Here is an 18,814-nt window from a genome sequence, read left to right as displayed (position 1 = left end):
TCTACTCTGTCAGAATTTCTTGGACAAATAATGGATTTAAAACCTCCATCTTTGCCCAGGGCTCATACACAACACCCCTTCTCTTACTATTCCCCTTCTCTTACTCCTATTTCTCTACTGGAGTCAGATCCTGATATGCCTGCTCTAGACAATGCATACACAGAAGAGGGTGAAGAGGACATTGAGACAGTATTGGAGGAAGCTGTGGAAGATTATTCTCTACCATGTTGCTACACAATTAAAGCAAGAGCTTCACGCAACATGCTTGCTAACGTTTAAAAAACTCACTGGTGCAATCCTCAAATACCTTTGCATTGTGCAGCTTGATTCACCTCCATTTCACCATGCCCCTTTGGGTTCAAAGAGAGAACTTTCAAAGCATTCCTTGTTCATGAACAGATAGAATGTGCAATCTTTCGTGGTTGGGTCACTCCAGGAAAAATTTTTACTCTTCCCAAATCTTTGCTGAGCTTTATCCAGTGGTTACAGGTTTCACAAACTGTTGGTCTATCCCTTTGGTTGATCCTGCCTTCTCAGTCTTAAACAAACATCTCACTGTTCCTTTCAAAGATTCAGCAGATAGAAAAACTGAGACACTCTTAAAGGCTTTCTTTACGCTTGCAGACCCAGTCCTACAACCAGCTCTTGCTGCAATTTCAGTATAAACTGCAGCTAACTGGACTAGGTCAATGAAAAATCAACGTGACCCTGTTTTTGTTTGTTTTTGCTTTTACAATTTTATATTTTTTTATTTTAATAATTACATTTTACAAAAATCCAACACATTACTAATACACATCCTCTAAAACTCATTACATGGTTACACACATAGTTAGTCTGGCTGAAAAAAATATAAAAGTCCATCCAGTTCAACCATTAAAAACCCCATAAAAAACCATACCAAAAAAAAACCATAAAAAAGGTTATAATCCTATACCCACAGTTGATCCAGAGGAAGGCAAAAAAACCCAGCAAAGCATGATCCAATTTGCTCCTGCAGGGGAAAACATTCCTTCCTGATCCCCTGAAAGGCAATTGGATATTCCATGGATCAATTTTACCTATAAATGTTAGTAACCAGTTATATTCTGTGTATCTAGGAAAGAATCCAGGCCTTTTTTAAAGCAATCCACTGAGCTGACCAGAACCAGCTCCACATTTTCACAGCCCCCTAGTATGTATGATGCATGCTTATTCTTAGTCCCCAAGTGCATCACCTTACATTTATCAACAATAAACCTCATTTGTCACATAGTTTGTCACATAGTTGCCCAATTAAACAGTGCATTGAGGTCAGCTTGTAAGTTGAAGACATCCTGGAAGGATGTTATTCCACTGCACAACTTGGTGTCATCTGCAAAGACTGAAATGGGATTTTTAATCCCAGACCTTATATCGTTTATAAATATATTAAAAAGTAAGGGTCACAACACTAAACCTTGGGGTACACCATTGACAACCCTAGACCATTCAGAGTATGAATCATTAACCACTACTCTTTTGAATACGATCTTTTAGCCAGTTTTCTATACATTTACATACATATTTTTCCAAGCCTGTAGACTTTACCTTACACATTAGCCGTGTGTGGGGAACTGTGTCAAACGCTTTTGCAAAATCCAAGTATACCACGTCCACCGCCACCCCTTTGTCCAAGATTTTGCTCGCCTCCTCATAAAAAGAAATCAGATTTGTTTGACAACTTCTGTCTTTCATAAATCCATTCCGTATGTTGCTTAAAATATTTTTTTTATAACAAAAACTCATCTATTTGGTCTTTTATTAAACTCTCCAGTATCTTCCCAACTATAGAAGTTAAACTAACAGGTCTATATATACTTGATAAAGATTTTGACCCCATTTTCCCCTACCCTCCCACCCTATCCCACCTCTCAGACTCTTTTTCTCCTTTTCCTCTTGTTCTACTGTTTGCTTTCTCTGCACCTTTATTATACATCTTATCTCCCTATTTCTCTCCCTACTCTTTCCTTCTCTTTACTCCATCAGATCGACATATTTCTGTGTAGTCCTATATTGACACCACCTCTCCCATGTTTTTAGACATTTTTCCATCTTATCCTCTCCACTATGATATAGTTCTTCTTTCCTGTAAATATATTCAACCCTCTTTATCCAATCTTTAACTTTTGGTGCTTCTTGGGTCTTCCACAATTTGGGTATCAACCCTTTCGCTGCATTATTTAAATGAAATACAATCATGTTCTTATACTGTTTTACTGTAAGACCAGTATTATGAAATAAACACACCCATGGGTCCATTGTTATACTTTCTCCTTCAATTTCTAATATTTGTTGTACTGTCTTCTGCCAGTATTCCTATATCTTGGGGCATTCCCACCATATATGTGCCATTGTACCCTCCTTCCCACATCCCCTCCTACAGAGCGAAGAATTCTCTGGGTGATACTTATGCACTCTACTTGGTGTATCATACCATCTTATCAAGAGTTTATAATTCATCTCTACTGTAATCATATCAATTGCCCCATGTGCAATTCTAAATATTTTCTTTTTCTGTTGATCATTCAGCTGTGTTCCTAACTCCTTTTCCCATCTTTCCATATATAGTGGAAAAACCGGTTCAGATATCGTAAGTGTCTTATACATACGAGAAGTGCAATGTTTTTGTGTTGCTTCTAAATTCATCAGTTGTTCTAATGGGTGCAAATCTCCAATCACTCTTATTGGCTGTGTAAGTGCTGTAACAAAATTTTTAAGTTGGTGATATCTCCATTCATCCATCACATAATGGATGTGTTTCAATTCCTGAAAAGAGCATATTTCTCCTTTTTCCATAATATCCTTTAAACTTGCATTCCTATCTTTTATCCACATCCCAGGTATGCTCCTCAGCCCCGGTGTAAAGTATTTTGTTCCATCTATTTTTGTTCCATCTGTTTATATATTAAATCCCATATCTGTAATACATTCCATGTTAGAGTGCTAGTATTTTCCACTATCAAACTGTTTTGTTGTGGAATCCATATAATCTTGTCTAATTGTGCTTCACTCAATGTTTTTTCGATCTTTACCCAACTTTTCCCCTGTGAATTCTAAACCCATTCCATTATTCATGACAGTATTACTGCAAAATAATATCTTTTAATATCCGGCATATTTAGACCCCCCTTTACTTTCTCCTTACATAATACCTCCTGTTTAATCCTTGGTTTTTTATTTACCCATATATATCTCATTATCACTCTTTATAAGACCCTGAGAAATGCCTGTTGCAGATATATCGGTAACATTTTAAATTTATATACCATTTTTGGCAATATCACCATCTTAACCATATTTATTCGCCCTATCCAGGAAAGAAATCCCTCAATACCTCCTTTATCTCATTAATTAACGGGATATAATTTACATAATAAATACCCTTCAATGATGAAGTTAATTTAACTCCTGGGTAATTTAATTCTTTATCTCTCCAGGTAAAGTGGAACTTTCCTTGTATTGCCTGTCTCTCTGCCTTTGATAAATTAATATTCAATATTTCTGACTTCGCAAGGTTAATTTTAAAATTTGACAACTGTCCGTATTGTTTTAATATACTCATTAAGTTTGGTAGTGTCAATCTAGGATTTACAACATAAAAATAACAAATCATCTGCATACGCCGACACTTTATGCTCCATATCTCCGATCTGAATTCCTTTGATGTCTACACTATTCGGTATAGTCGCTAACAGGGGTTCTAAAGATAATATAGACAGGAGCGATAAAAGTGGACATCCCTGTCTTGTTCCATTATACATTGTAAAAGGTTGGGACAATGAACCGTTAATCTTCACTACTGCTGAGGGATAAATATCTAAGTTTTTTATCCATTGCATCATTTTATATCCTAATCCTAATACGTCATCCTAAATCCTCAATCTACCCTGTCAAATGCTTTTTCGGCGTCTATTGACAGGAATATCACTGAGGACTTCCCTTTCTTACTTTCCTGCAGAAGGAGTAATGATCTCAAGCCGTTATCCCTTCCTTCTCTCCCTGGTACAAATCCCACCCTGGTCAAAGTAAACCCATTATGGCATTAAATATTTTATCCTACTAGCAATAACTTTTGCATATAGCTTAGTATCTACATTCAATAATGATGTTAGTCTGTAGCTAGCACATTGAGATAGGTCTTTCCCTTCTTTAGGTATAATTGTAATGTGTGCCAACAACGACTCTTTCCTCATTTCCATCCTTTCTCCTAATACATTCATATATTCACACATTCTGGGCACTAGCTGTTCTATAAATTTCCTATAATATCTTACTGTATAACCATCCGGCACCAGGCTCTTTCCTGCTTTTGTGCTCTTTAAAGCTGCTTGTATTTCCTCTTGTGTTATTGGATTTTCCAGCATTTTCTTTTTTCTTCCAATCTAGGTAATCCAGCCTGAATTTTTGTTCTTCTTTCTCCCTCCGGTTCACCTTGATCCTTGTGTTTAACAGCATACAATGAGCTATAGTATTTTTTAATATTTAGTTGGATATACTATCTTCCCTGATTTATTCCTGATCTTCTCTTATAATTAACTGATTTCTTTTCTCTTAGTATCTTTGCCAAATATTTCCCAGGTTTATTCCCTCATTTACCGTATATCTTTCTTTTGCCACCATGTTAAAAACCCTCTTTGTCTCCTGTTCCAGTAATTAATTTAGGTCTTCTCTTTTTAAGATTATCTCATGATATAACTTCATTTCAGTTCTTCTTTTATGAGCTTGTTCTGATTCCTGTATATCCTCTATTAATATTCTAGTTTTTTCTACCCTTTTTCTCTTTTTTTCTGCCCCTACTGAAATCCGGATACCCCTTATATATGCCTTATGGGCTTTCCATACTGTGGCTATTGAGACACCCTCTGCTTTATTTAACTGAAAGTATTGCTTGATTTATTTTTTTAATTCTTCCATCAGTATCCTGATCCTGTAACAGTGACTTGTTTAATTTCCATGCATTTATCTTATTTGAATCTCCTCCCATTTTCAACTTCATTGTGACTGGTGCATGGTCTGATAATGATGTAACTTCAATATTGGATTTAACCAACAATTCCAGTAATCTATGCTCTATCATTATATAATCCAACCTGGAATATACTGCATGTATAGAGGAATAGAACGTATAGTCTTTTACCCCTGGGTGCTTAGTTCTCCAGACATCTATCAGTTGACATTGGTATAACATCTTTGTTAATGCTTTTAACCGTTTACCGCCATCCCTCTGCACTCACGAAGAAGTATCCATCAGCGGATCCATGCAAAAGTTAAAATCCCCAGCCAGAATTAGTTTCCCTTTAAAATCTATCCTTAGTGTATCCTCTAAATAAAGTTCTTATAGAGAACTTATATTTGGATAGCAAATATTTGCTAACATACATTCCATACCGTATAGATTCCCCTTCAAAAACAAAAACCGACTCTCTGGGTCTACCAGCCTGTCTTCTATATTAAATCTTACATTTCTTGCTATCCCAATAACTACTCCTTTAGCTTGTTTTATTGGCGAGTCTGCATAATACCAGGTCAAATAATATCTTGATTGTAATTTAACTATTGTATCTTGGGATAAATGTGTCTCTTGTAAAAATACATTATCAACTGAGCATTGCCAAATTTTCCTGGTAATCTTATGTCTCTTTACTGGGGTGTTCAATCCCTTTACATTATAGGTCATAAAATTAACTACGTTCTTGTCCACCATCTATAAACCTTTTTTAATTTGGATCACATAGAGAAAAAGATCTTTATACTAAATTTGGAACCAAAGGAGAATTTCGAAGTACCCCTTTCTCTCCCACCTGCCCTACCCTCTTCTCTCCCCTCCCTCCCTCCCCCACTAAGCCCACCTGGCCCATACCCAGCCCGTCGATCTGTTGTGGATCTAACCCCACCCTCGATCCCTCTACTTGGGGTTGGTCTCACAGATGCCACCCACCACCTCCTGCTACTCCCTTTAGGTTGTAGATTTCAGAGAGTGTTGTACCTCCATATGTCCCGCCCTCAATTAACCTTTCCCCCATACCTCTACTCAGCACTAATTCCCCTGCCTCCCCCCCCCCCCCAGAAAAAAAGAAGTGAAGGGGGGAGGGCAGGAAATAAAGAAGGAGGGAAGGCAGGAGAAAAAAAGGAAAAGAGAGCAGCAGGGTCATCCCAAGGACCACCTCCTCCTCTACACCCTCTATTAAATGTCACTATGTCACTAATTATAGAGTCTCTCAACAATTCTTTTCTTCTTACTCTTATACTTTCTTCTTTCCTTCCTGCTTATCTCCTGTCTGCTGCACTCCTTTTCTTTGGGATTAGTTGCCATCTCTGTTGTTCCAGACTCCCTTCCTTTTTTTTTCCATTAGTCCAGTTTGGGATATCCGGTACTTGCATTTCTAATTTCTCAGAAAACCTGAAGATCTTCCAGAAACCTCTAGTCTAGCTGAACATCCATCTTTCCATTCCACCAGACAAGCAGGAAAACCCTAATTATATCTGATATTTTGTGTTCACATTTTCTCCAACAGGGGTCTTAGATTCCTTCTTCTTGCTAATGTTTGCTAATGCTAATGTTTCAGGTGCTATGTCTGCGTAAATTTGCAAGTTTATCCCTGCAAATGATAATGCTGGTATTCCTCTAATTTTCTCCCATATTCTTACTTTCTCCTCAAAATAATGGAACCTTACAGGGTTGTCCCTTGGGGTTCCCGGGCTATTCCTTGGGTATCTTTATCCTGTGGACTCAATTTTCAGTTGTTCTGTTATAGGTCTGTCTATTAGTGCATTAAGCACTTTATTCATTACATCTCTTAAATCTCCTTGTGAACATTTGGATAAACCCTGAATCCTCAAATTACTCATATTTCTGTTCTGCTGAACTTCTAATTTATATCTCATTCTTCTTTGTTCAAGTCGCATTTCCTCCAATTGGTTCTTGAGCTCTGTTATTATTTGGGCACGCTTATCCAATTTCCCTTCTGTTTCTTCCACTCGAGACAAAACTTGTCCCAAGTCCTTATGTATAATTTCCATATCATTCTTTAGCGACTGTTCTAACTTTGCAAACATCTCTGCCATTTCCATTTTTGTAGGCATTTTAGCTCCACCTTCTTGCTCCCCTGTGCTCCCTATATCCAACTCACAGTCCATATTTAAAGTTTCTTTACCTTGACTCAGGTCAGTTGTTTCCATTGACAGACTAGATTGATCTCCACTATTATTCCCCATTACTTGTTTTCTACTGGCTCCCCGTTGTCTCTTGGGGGTCTGGTACCCCGGACTCTTCTCCTGCTGAGGCATATATTTTTTTATTGTAATAGTATTTGTTCTGGGTGTCTTTGCCCCTCCGCCTTTTTCTGATTTGCTCTTCATCCTGCTACCTCCAACAATTCTCGCTATGCCTTGGAATACATCCTTATTCCCAGTTTGCTTTTGCTCTAGAGCAGTGTTTCTCAACTCCAGTCCTCATGGACCCCCAACAGGTCATGTTTTAAGGATTTCCCTCAGATGAAACAGCTGTGGTAATTACTAAGGCAGTGAAACTGATCAAATCACCTGTGCAAAATAATGGAAATCCTGAAAACATGACCTGTTGGGGGTCCATGAGGACTGGAGTTGAGAAACACTGCTCTAGAGGAATATAGAGATTGTGAACAGGATCAAAACTAATGAAAGTTCACCTTTATGTCCCACTGGGTGACCCTCTCTCTCCATATCCCACCAGCTTCCTCCGCTTCACTTCCACCAGTCCTTCTCTCCCCACTACACTGCTCTCCGGGCTCTGCTCCGCACTTCCGGCCTGACTAAGGAGCCTCCACGGTTCCTACATCCAGCTGGGAGCCCATCTCTCCAACAGTACAAGGTATGACATTCACGGCGGGTGCTTGGAGCTCCTGCTACACGCTCCTACTCAGCGCCATGTTCAGGCCCCCGACCCTGTTTTGTTTTAACAGAGCAATTACAGCAGTTCCTTCTGCTCTGCTGTTGTGTAGATGCCCAATGATGGCGAACCTTTAAGAGACTGAGTGTGCAAACTGCAACCCAAAACCCAGTTTGGGCACTGCAATTAAACCTGGATACTGAGGTTTTAGTTTAGAAAACACAACCCATACATTAACATATTTTGTCTTAAAAGAATAACACATCAAAAGAGCTTTCGCTGACCACCAGCACAAGGGGGCAAAGTTCCACTGACCACCAGCACAAGCTAAAATCTTGTGTTTATAAAAACAAATGTATTAAAACTCACAGCCAGTCCAATTTATATATCCTTGGCAGCGCACTGACCAGCCGTGCGAAAGCTCGGACAAGTTGCGGCTCATGACGTCATCAGCTGGTGCCGCTACTCCTTTCCAAGCATGTGCATGGCCCCTATGCGCGCTGTTATCCGATGCTCGGCCGCTGGGGTGACTTAGCTTGCAGGCTCTGCATGCCCACTGCAGAACGTGTGCCATAGGTTCACCACCACTACCCTAGAACATGTCACGAGACAAATTTCCAGAATGGCCCTATTCTACATTCACATATACAGTATCCAGAGGCTAAAAGGTTGGACAGCTGAAGCTGCCTGTAAAAAGCACCTCATATGTATGCCTTTTTAAAAGAAGATTGCTATTTTGACAGACACTTGACCAATACTTAAAATATGTCATAGGATAGAAGGTTTTGCTCCCGCAGCAGAAGACCCCAAAAGCCCCTCCTAAGGAATATTTACCTCCTTTTCACCCTTTCCTTTCAGCGCCAGACTTGGACCCCAAAGCCCAGTAGGTCTTTTCCAAAGTATCCCCCAAGTCTGCATTTTTGGTGAGTGCTCCATTCACTCATTTTATATGTCAGGACACACACTGGAGGATTTAATAGGAGGTCAGCATTGATCGCTTTGGAGGTAGGGGACACAGATTCAAGATCACTTAGTTAAAGCAGTAGTAAACCACGGCCTTTAAAAAAAAAACTCTGAGAGGCAATGGCATAATGTGTTGGCATGCATCGCACACTGAGTGTAATCCTGGACTCTGGCCTATCCTTTCTGCCCCAAATTCAGTTGCTGTGAAAAGCTTGTAGACTTCACCTCCGTAAATTCACCTCTTTTTAAACTAATGAAACCACCAAGATACTCAATCACTTCCTTATTATTATTATTGTTCTCTCGCCTTGACTATTGCAACTCCCTTCTCATATGCCTACCCCTCCGTAGGCTATCCCCTCCTTATCATCTGCCTAACCAACCACTCACTGTCTCCCAACCCTCTCTGCCTATTTCTCCACTGATTACCTAGTCAATTAAATTCAAAATACTAGCAAAGACATACAAAGCTATTCACAAATCTGTCCCGAGCTACATCACCAAACTTGTCTCCAAATATCACCCTAACTGTCCTCTTCGCTCCTGTCATGATATGCTCATAAGCTCCCTTGTCTCCTCTTCCCGTGCACCTCTCCAGGACTTAGCCAGAGCCTCTCCCATCCTCTGGAACTCTCTACCTCAATCTGTCTAGCTATCCCCTACTCTGGCTGCCTTTAGGCGATCTCTGAAAACTCATCTCTTCAGGAAAGCCTGTCACGCCTCCAATTAAACATTTATCACTTCCATCAGCTCATCCCCCGCAGTTATAACCTTTTGTACCACTTGCCTCACTCTATTAGATTATAAACTCTTATGAGCAGGGCCCTGTAAATCCTCTTGTTTTTTATTGTTTTGTAACTGTACTGTCTCCCTTCATATTGTAAAGTGCTGCACAAACTGTTGGCGCTATATAAATCCTGTATGATAATAATAAGAATATTAATATAATATATATATATAATTGTTAGGCTTGGTTTTATATCTGCATTTAAGGGTTAGGTATTAGGTTGAGGGCTAGTAGTTTGAGCGTTAAACTGACATTTAGGGTAAATTACATTTTTTTTAGCTATGATTATCCAAAAAGCATTGTCAAAATTGGTAGAGATGCATCTTTACAAAAAATAAGTGTGACAAATTCTAAAATTCAATGAGTTTAAGCTTGCCGACCAAAATATTCTGCAGACTTTGAATATCTGGGATTCACAAGTAATGCCAATGTTCACCTATTCGTTAATTGAACCAGCAAATACTGTAAGTTTATTTGCTCTAAATAGTTTTGTCCTAAACACCCAGGACCTACAGTTTTTCTGTGTTGTTTTCAGACTGTCATCAATGGCTCTACTCACCTGGAACTTAGAGGTGGACGAGAGTCAGAACTGGAGGAGTTGGTAGAGAAGCAGAGGTTAGAGCTATGTCAGCTTAAAGAACGCTTAACCATGATGTGCCGCCAAATGGCTGAACTTGAGGAGGAACTAAACACAGCACAAAAAGATCTTATAAAGTCCGAGGAAGTCTGTGCCAAACTGCAGCGTGATCTAAAAGAGGTAAGTCCATCCCTTCTGTGTTCTCATGCTTACATATTAGTGAGATACTGACATAGGAAAAACTGCTGTAGATTGCTAATTTATAGGTTTTCTGCACCGCTCTCACTGGGCTTTGCTCAGCAGATGGTGAAGTAACCATCAACTACTGCCTATAGTGTTCATTAAATTTTACAAGCAGTAGTCCTACCATATGCATTTGTGCTTAAAGGACAAGTTCACGTTTGTGAACATGTTGCATGTTCCACCTGTTTTAGTGTGGAACATATAACATGTTTCCAAGGCTGCAGCCGCTGCTCAGCTGCCCCCCCCTCTCCCTGTGACAGAAATACGAGAGAAGTTCCCCATATAAGCTGTCATTTTTTTATAAACAGTGCGGCCATGCGGGATTCCGCCAACACGGCTGTGTCATTCCCGACAACTTTAACGGCTGTCAGCTGTAGTTCTCCATGAACTACCAGGGCGCTGTGGAGCACCCTGGTAGTTCATTGAATCTTCCTGTCAGTATATCAGCTTGTGCCGGTACATCCCATACAGATAAGCAGATATACTGACAGGTCTGCAGGAGACCTACATGGCACCAGTGATCAGCTGATCGCTGATGTAATGCTTTACAGGCTTCTGCAACCAAAAATAATAAATGCACATTTTTTTAACTGCAAAAAAATGTGCATTTATTATTTTTGGTCAAAAGGTAAACTTATCCTTTAACAATTTTTCCAAGCACAGTGCAAAGCATGCTGACCAGACAATATCCTAATGAAATATTTTGCACTATTTTGCTTGGCAAAACTGCCAAATGCAGTCTGATGCAGGTGAAGCTCAAGTAGTATCTTAAATGGTCATCCACAGGGACCTTCATGTTACAATTTTTGGCATACAAATAGGAAACAAGAAATGTAGAATTTTAGCGCACAGCAGAGTATAGGTGATTCTCCCTGTATTTTGCAATAATCAGTAAAGCATATTAGAATGAGCCAAACTTTAGAGTACTTTTAAAAGGGAAAATATACTGTATATTCAATATTTACAAATTTGGTTTTAATTGTAATGTTTGCCTGTAAGTAATGATGTGATGTTACTTTTTTAGGGTTTCATATTTTAATTATAGTTTTGTTCTTCATGTACAGATAGTTAAGTACTGCTATTAGTTGCCGTCTATGTGAAGTGTGTAGTCAAAAGTGTGCAGGCAGATTGGTGTCAAGGATTGTGCACTGGCATGTTATTTTAGTGTTGGCTAGTGGAATTATTTGTGTCCCGGCTGTGGCAACAGGTGGGGTGATGCACAACATATAAGTGGCAGCAAATGCAGAATTGCACTTTGGTGTAGTGGATTAAAGCATGTTGGTGCAGTAGAAGTGGGTGCAGTGGCAAAGAGTGGGGTAGTACATGTGAGTGCAGTGATGAAAAGCAGAGTAGGGTGCAGTGGAGAAGAATGCCACACTGTGAGTGCAGAAGTTTGCTTTGATGTAGTGGCAGCAAGTGAGGTAGTATATTGGAGAATGTTTGGAAATTTGATAGTAAGAGTTACTGCAGGAATGTTGGCTACAGTAGTCAATGGTAGTGCAGTAATTGTGAGGGGAGTAGTGCACAACAGTGTAGTGGTGGCAAGCGGGATCATGCACTTTGTGGCAGTGTTGGCGAGTGTGAAAGTGGGCATTGGTGCAGTGGTGAAGAGCATGGTCGTGTGTGTTGGTCCAGTGCCAGCAGGCTGAGTGATGCCTTTTTCTGCAGCGGACTGGGATTGTGCATATTGGAAAGTGTGGTTGTTCTGTACCATACCATCATCCTATTTTCCATGATCTACTTTATAAGGGAATGTCCTGCCATGGTTGGGATGGTTAGAGATTATTGTTGTGAAGAAGAAGAAGGGAAGTAATGTCACCCTGGTGCTATAACTCTTTATGAAGCATCAGCAGATTACTCCGTTGCACAATTCCTGTGGGACATGCACTGTTGGCTGCAAAGACTGCCACTCAGCTTGGTGTCCATAATGAAAGAGGTAGACTACATTTTAATGAACTCCAAAAGGGGTCCATAAACAGTAAATCGAGACTACAAATTGTGTGCAGCCAATAGGCAAAAAACTCAAGTTTTTCACACAAAAATACCTGCCCACCCACCATTCTGTTGTCTGATGACCATTAGCTCTGGGGATGGGCCTATTCTCAAAACTCAGGGAATCAAAACCTTTAATAAGTAAGTGAAAGGGTGCAGAGAACAGGCTTCTTTGCCAGAAGAGGTAACAGCAGGCTTCATTTGGTACCTGCTCTTAGGCTATTACTGTTTACATTACTGTCAGCTTTGCTTTGAACATATGCCTTGTACTGAGCAAGTGAAATTACTTTTGAATATTATTTGTGCTATTGGTTTTAAGATTCTGTTCCCTTTGCAAAGCTTTTCTGTTTATCCTCTGACTTCAGGCTCTAGCACAACGGGAGGATATGGAGGAGCGGATCACCACGTTAGAGAAACGCTATCTCAGCGCACAAAGGGAAGCTACATCACTTCACGATGTCAATGACAAGCTGGAAAATGAACTTGCCAGTAAAGAGTCTCTCTACAGACAGGTAGGGTAACCAGTGAATAAGCACCCTATCCTATTGTGACAGAATGTGCTGCCCATTTGACACAGTACACATAGTACAGTCCACTGTTTTGGCCATAAAGCTTAATATAAATTGTAAGATTTTTAAATAATCATAAATAAACCTGTCTACAAATCTTTAATTTGTATTTATCACCTGCAAAAACCAAGTGTTGCCGACATGTGCTGTCACATAATTTCTAAAGAGGAACTGTAAACCTGGTGTGCTCTCATTTGTACATAGCAACTTTATCTAGATTGTTGGTACTTTGACCCACCAATTCCCATCACATAACAGACAACAGGGAAAACAATGTGTGAAAGAAAAATAGTTAACTTGTTAAACCTATTAAACTGCCAGTAGTAGGCATCTACATGTACCTGCAATGTACTTTTAGGTAGCTTATCGAATTGCTCGGGAGCTTAAAAACCTGGTATATTCTATTTTGTAACAAAATTAGGTTGAAAAAACTGGTCTGTAAAGTTTAACCAAAAAAAAAAAAAAACATCTTTGCATCCTCAGAATGCTAAACCTGCAGCTGATACAGAGGAAGAAAAAAAAACCTTTTAAAACATTGTCCAGTTTCCTCCAAGAGGGAAATATAGTAACACAAAGATCTTCTTGATATACCCTGGATGGGCAATTAGAAAGAAAGTGAGGCTGTGGAGTTAATATCTGCCCAGAGTTTAGAGGCTCCAGAGATCATTAGGAATCTTCATAAAGGTATATGCAGGCACCTGCAAATACGTAACTAATGGCAGTTTTGTACATTAGAATAAATGTTTGAACATTAATGCCACAACTGTTTTCTCTGTTTCTTTGGCATCTATAGCTGAACAGAGCATGCTCTAGCAATGATACCCATCCTCCAGCACACACATTGGTCTTTCCTCAGTGAAGTACTGTATCTTACACAGAACACAGATTGCTCTTTCGTTAATGCGGTCCCACTTCTAGAACACAATCATTGGTCTTTTCCCTGTATCCTTTCCCCAGAAAACACAAACTCCACTCCCCCCTCTCAGGGAGTGACTTTGCAATCGCACACTCCCACTAGACAAATTGTCTACGGTCCTCATAGACTTTCCTGACTTAGCCCAACATAATGTGCATTAGGACAACACACCAAAATGAAAAGGCAAGAAGGGGGCCGTGGAATAAAAATCAAGACTAAACGGCAGTCCCTAACCCCACTCCCCTCTGTAGAAGTAAAGTTTCTCAACACTGGCTATGCACATTAAACTATCAGTGATCAACTACCATAGAATGAGCTTCTCATTTATTAAACCCTCAACAACGAGCCTCAGCTTATGTGTAATAACCCCTTAGTACCCTGTGTATGTATGTTAACCTTTCAGCACCCATTCTACAGTCTGTACAATGATACCTCTCATTTATTCAATGCACCATGCCAATTGGGGTCTCATATTCACTGTCACTAGTCCAATAGTAATCTCAGTTCCACTTCTCCCTTTTCCTGCTTAAAATGTATGTATCACCAAAACTTGTTTTGGCCAAAAAAGTATTAGATCAAATAGGAAAGAGGTAAAACCCCTTGTATGTTATTTTTTATAAGATATCTTCCTGCGCCTAGTGAGACACTCTACTACAAGTACTATCCTGCTGCTGTGCAATGTGAACAACACAAATATATGAAAAAATAAAATAACAGCGCAAAACATAGACCTCTACATAAAATCAAAAAAGTGCAAAAAAATTTTTTGTAAAACAAAATACAATTTAAATGGTGCAGTCCATCAAATTCTTATATAAATAGTGAAATCCATCAAAATAAACTAAAGTTCAAAAATATTCAAAAATATATGTGCAAAAAAAGAAAAAAAAGGAAAGAAATCTTTTCACATTCTTCTTGTAAAGAAACTTCCACCTTCCACCCGTGAAAACCAATATCAAATGCACTCACCAGATATAGGTGAATAAAACGCCTTTTAGGAATTTTATGGGATCCTACACCCTCTTTCGTATCCACTCTATAGGAATCCTCTCCTCCAACATGGGCTCCACCATCCGACCAGGGAGAAAAAAATCTCAAATAGTGTGATATTGTAAGACACCATTTCATATGTGAAATCAAGGATTAAGGCCACTCACATTAATTTCACTTTAAAAAGGCATATTTATTAAGGCAAGCTTCTCTCCAGATGAACAGTAGATGCAAGGTAACCTCTCACAGAATCTCACATCACAGTCCCAGGTTCCAGCAGAAGCTCCACAGAGACCACACATATATAAATCCCACAAAGATGGCCGCTGGAACGCACCACTCAGCGTGCGCTCCACTCACCGGAAGTGACGCCGGACATGCAAAATAAAACCGGAAATGCGTCAACGCGTTTCGCCCCTCCCACAGGGCGTTCTCAAGACAATCATTTCCTGTTTGAAGCTCCCTTATATACCCAACTGGGACCCACCCCTCCGTTGTGATAGGTCTAAACCCTCCCCGGGATTATCAAAACAAACCACTCCTCCTGTGATGTAACGTGAGAATCCTTTACACATGAGGTCTATGCCTACATAATTCAGAATACTTATTAGAACCATTAGATTATCTCCCAAAAGCGACATGTGTAAACCACATGCCACCAGTGGGAAAACACGAATGTATTTTAAATTTTAAAACAATACCTCAAAAATACAAAAACTTTCTTTAATAAATAAGCAATGAAATGACAATTTTAAAATTAAAATAAAATAATTTATGAAGAATAATATAATAAAAATAAAAATAAAAATAAATATAAAAATAAAAATAAAAATAAAAATAAAAATAAAAAATGAAATATAAAATATAATGAAAATAAAAATAAAAATAAAATTAAAAATAAAAATAAAAATAAAAATAAAAATGAAAATAAAAATAAAAATAAAAATAAAAATAAAAAAATAAAAATAAATAAAAGTAAAAATAAAAATGAAAAAATGAAAAAATAAATAAAAATAAAAATAAAAATAAAAATAAAATAAAAATAAAATTAAAATTAAAATAAAATAAATGAGAATGCAAATTCATCAAGAAATGAAGTATATATAGGAATGGAAATACTATGCTATTACCAATTAGACAGATAACAATTGATGTCTATGTCTGAATTCAACCCTTTAGGGTACAAAGATCCTAATTGAAAGATCCATTTTGTTTCATTCTGCGAGATACTTTTGACCATATCTCCCCCCCTCCAGTGGGGAAAAATCCGATCAATCCCGCAGAATTTCAAACACGATGGATCTCTATTATGGCACATTCTGAAATGATAAGAAAGACTATGATGTTTAAATCCTTTTTTGATATTTCTAATGTGTTCACCCAATCTCACCGACAATTTCCTGGACGTTCTACCTACGTATTGCAGGTGACAAGAACACTCCAGCAAATACGTAACAAAAGAACTGTCACAAGATATAAAATTATTTATTTTATAAGAGGAACCTGTAGAGCAAGAATGAAACGAATCATATCTCCTCTTAGTGTCTCCTTTCATGTTTCTACATGCCAAACACCTATTACATTTATAAAACCCTATAGTGTCCAAAAAAGTTGCCTTTTTCTTCGGAATATCTGGGACATTTTTTGCCAACTTCATTCTCAGTGTGGGTGGTTTTCTGTAGACAAAAGACGGTTTCTCCGGTATTACATCATGGAGAACCTCATCCCTCTTCAGTATTGACCAGTGTTTCCTTATGATTTTCTCAATAACCTTATATTGATTTGAGTAACCCGTAATAAAAGCCAATTCACCTGTTTTCTTTTTCTTCTTTCTATTTGTTAATAATTCATCTCTATTCATCCTCCCCACTTGATTCATTGCACCCATTAGAATATTTTCTTCATAACCTTTTTCTGAATCTTTCCAGCAATATGTTGGCTTGCTCTTGAAATGTTTTGTTGTCATCACAATTCCTTTTAAGTCTAATGAGTTGACTTTTGGGAACAGACCTCAACCAATTTCTATGATGACAACTGTGGATTGGGATGTAAGCATTCCTATCCACTTGTTTAAAGTATGTTTTTGTATAAAGATGGTCCCCCTGTCTATAGATGACTAAATCAAGAAAGTCTATAGATTCCATGCCGATATGATTGGTAAAAGTGATGTTATAAGGATTACACTCCATTCCACGGATGTACTCCTCTAAACCATTCCTGGTTCCCTTCCAAATTATCACGATGTCATCTATAAACCTTCTAAAGAGTATTAAATTCTCATTTATATGTTGAAATATAGCCTTATCTTCCCACATACTCATGAAAAGGTTGGCTACTGATGGAGCATACTTTGCTCCCATCGCAACTCCAGTACACTGCCTGTAATAACTGTTGGAATGCCAAAAATAATTGTTTGACATTGCTAGATCAAGACAATCTAGCAAAAAATCGATTTGGTCAGTTATTAAACCCGATTTTTTCTCCAAAGCCCACCTCACTGCTGTTAAAGCATCCTCATGTCTAATGTTGGTATATAATGCATTAACATCAACACTGGCCAAAACACAGTTATCTTTCATCCTTATTTTTTTCAAAACTGAGATCAAATCCCCACTATCTTTTAGGTAAGATGGAAAACCTGATACCAGGGGTTGTAAGAAATCATCCACATATTCCCCTAATCTCGAAAACAATGAATCAATCCCATTAACAATGGGTCTTCCAGGGGGTTTTAATAGACTTTTGTGAATCTTGGGTAATTGGTATATAACAGGTGTAACAGGTGCTTTAGGTACCAAATATCTCGCTTCTTTTTTGTTTAGAAAACCTTCTTTAACACCTCTTTTCACTAATTTCATTAATTTATTCTTATAGCTTTTTAAAGGGTTACCTCTCAATTTCTCATATGTATTTACATCACCCACCAATCTATTCAATTCTTCATAGTAATCATTCCTATTCAACACTACCACCCCTCCTCCTTTATCTGCTGATCTTATTACAATATTATTATTTTTTTCTAATTGTTGGATTCCTCTGATTAGATCATGCTTATTCCTCTTATTTGGAACAGATATTACCTCCAAATCATGTTCTACCATCTTTTTAAATGTATCTATGCAACAATTATTCCCCACTTTTGGGTTGAACACAGACTTGTTCCTCAAATTGGTGTGCTTGTAAAACTCTTCATTCCCATCATTGCTTATTATTCCATCCTTCTGAGAATCAATAACATTAAGTTTGGAGTGTTTACTCCAATATTTTTTTAAATTGAGTTTTCTAATAAATCTATGAAGATCTATGTAAGTTTCCAATTTATTTAATTTTTTATCGGGTGCATATTTCAGACCCAATGCTAAAACCCTCAATTCATCTTCTTTTAAGATATATTCACTTAAATTAAAAATTCCTTCATTTACATTGACCTTTTCCTTTTTCCTTTTACCTCCTCTGCATCCCCTGTATTTCTTCCTTCCCAATAGGGGTCCTGATAGTTTGGGTCCTGATAGTTTTGATAATTCTGATAATTGGGAGGTGGTTTCCATCCACCCCTCCCCCCTCTGTTTGGGTAATACTGACCCCCTCTCCCTCTCGGATTGAAAAATCCTCTTGGATTCCCCCCTCTCCATGGCGGTCCCACAAAACCTCCTCTTGGAAAAACCTTTCCCTCATATTGATGATTATATGGGGATCCCATTAAAGGTCCAAATCTATTATATGTGGGCACCCCATGGTAGGAAGTAGGATTCTCATCCATATTTTTCTTAGGGGAAGAGTTCTTTTGTGTATTTTTAGAAAAAGCAACAGTAGCTGCCTTAGTCTTCACTCCAGATGATCCCAAATTGGAACCTAGATCTTTAATTTCCCCCTCAACTGAAGAATTTCT

At 38.3% G+C, this 18,814-nt stretch overlaps 1 protein-coding gene across 2 annotated transcripts in view; it reads left to right on the top strand.

The window, feature by feature from the left end:
• The window catches only part of PPFIA3 (PPFI scaffold protein A3), a 460,187-nt gene that overhangs the window by 234,096 nt on the left and 207,277 nt on the right, over positions 1 to 18,814 (top strand). For both annotated transcript variants that reach the window (XM_089671605.1, XM_089671604.1), the window contains exons 7-8: positions 10,174 to 10,395; positions 12,816 to 12,962. In XM_089671605.1, the coding sequence (XP_089527731.1) occupies positions 10,174 to 10,395; positions 12,816 to 12,962 (369 nt within the window). The remainder of the gene's footprint in view (positions 1 to 10,173; positions 10,396 to 12,815; positions 12,963 to 18,814) is intronic.

This window comes from Staurois parvus, unplaced genomic scaffold (genome assembly GCF_062004578.1).
Source record: "Staurois parvus isolate SC_StPar_1 unplaced genomic scaffold, SC_StPar_1.0 ptg000108l, whole genome shotgun sequence".
Taxonomy (NCBI): Eukaryota; Metazoa; Chordata; class Amphibia; order Anura; family Ranidae; genus Staurois; species Staurois parvus.
Note: the sequence above shows the minus strand (reverse complement) of the source record. Positions and strands in the feature narration are given on the sequence as shown.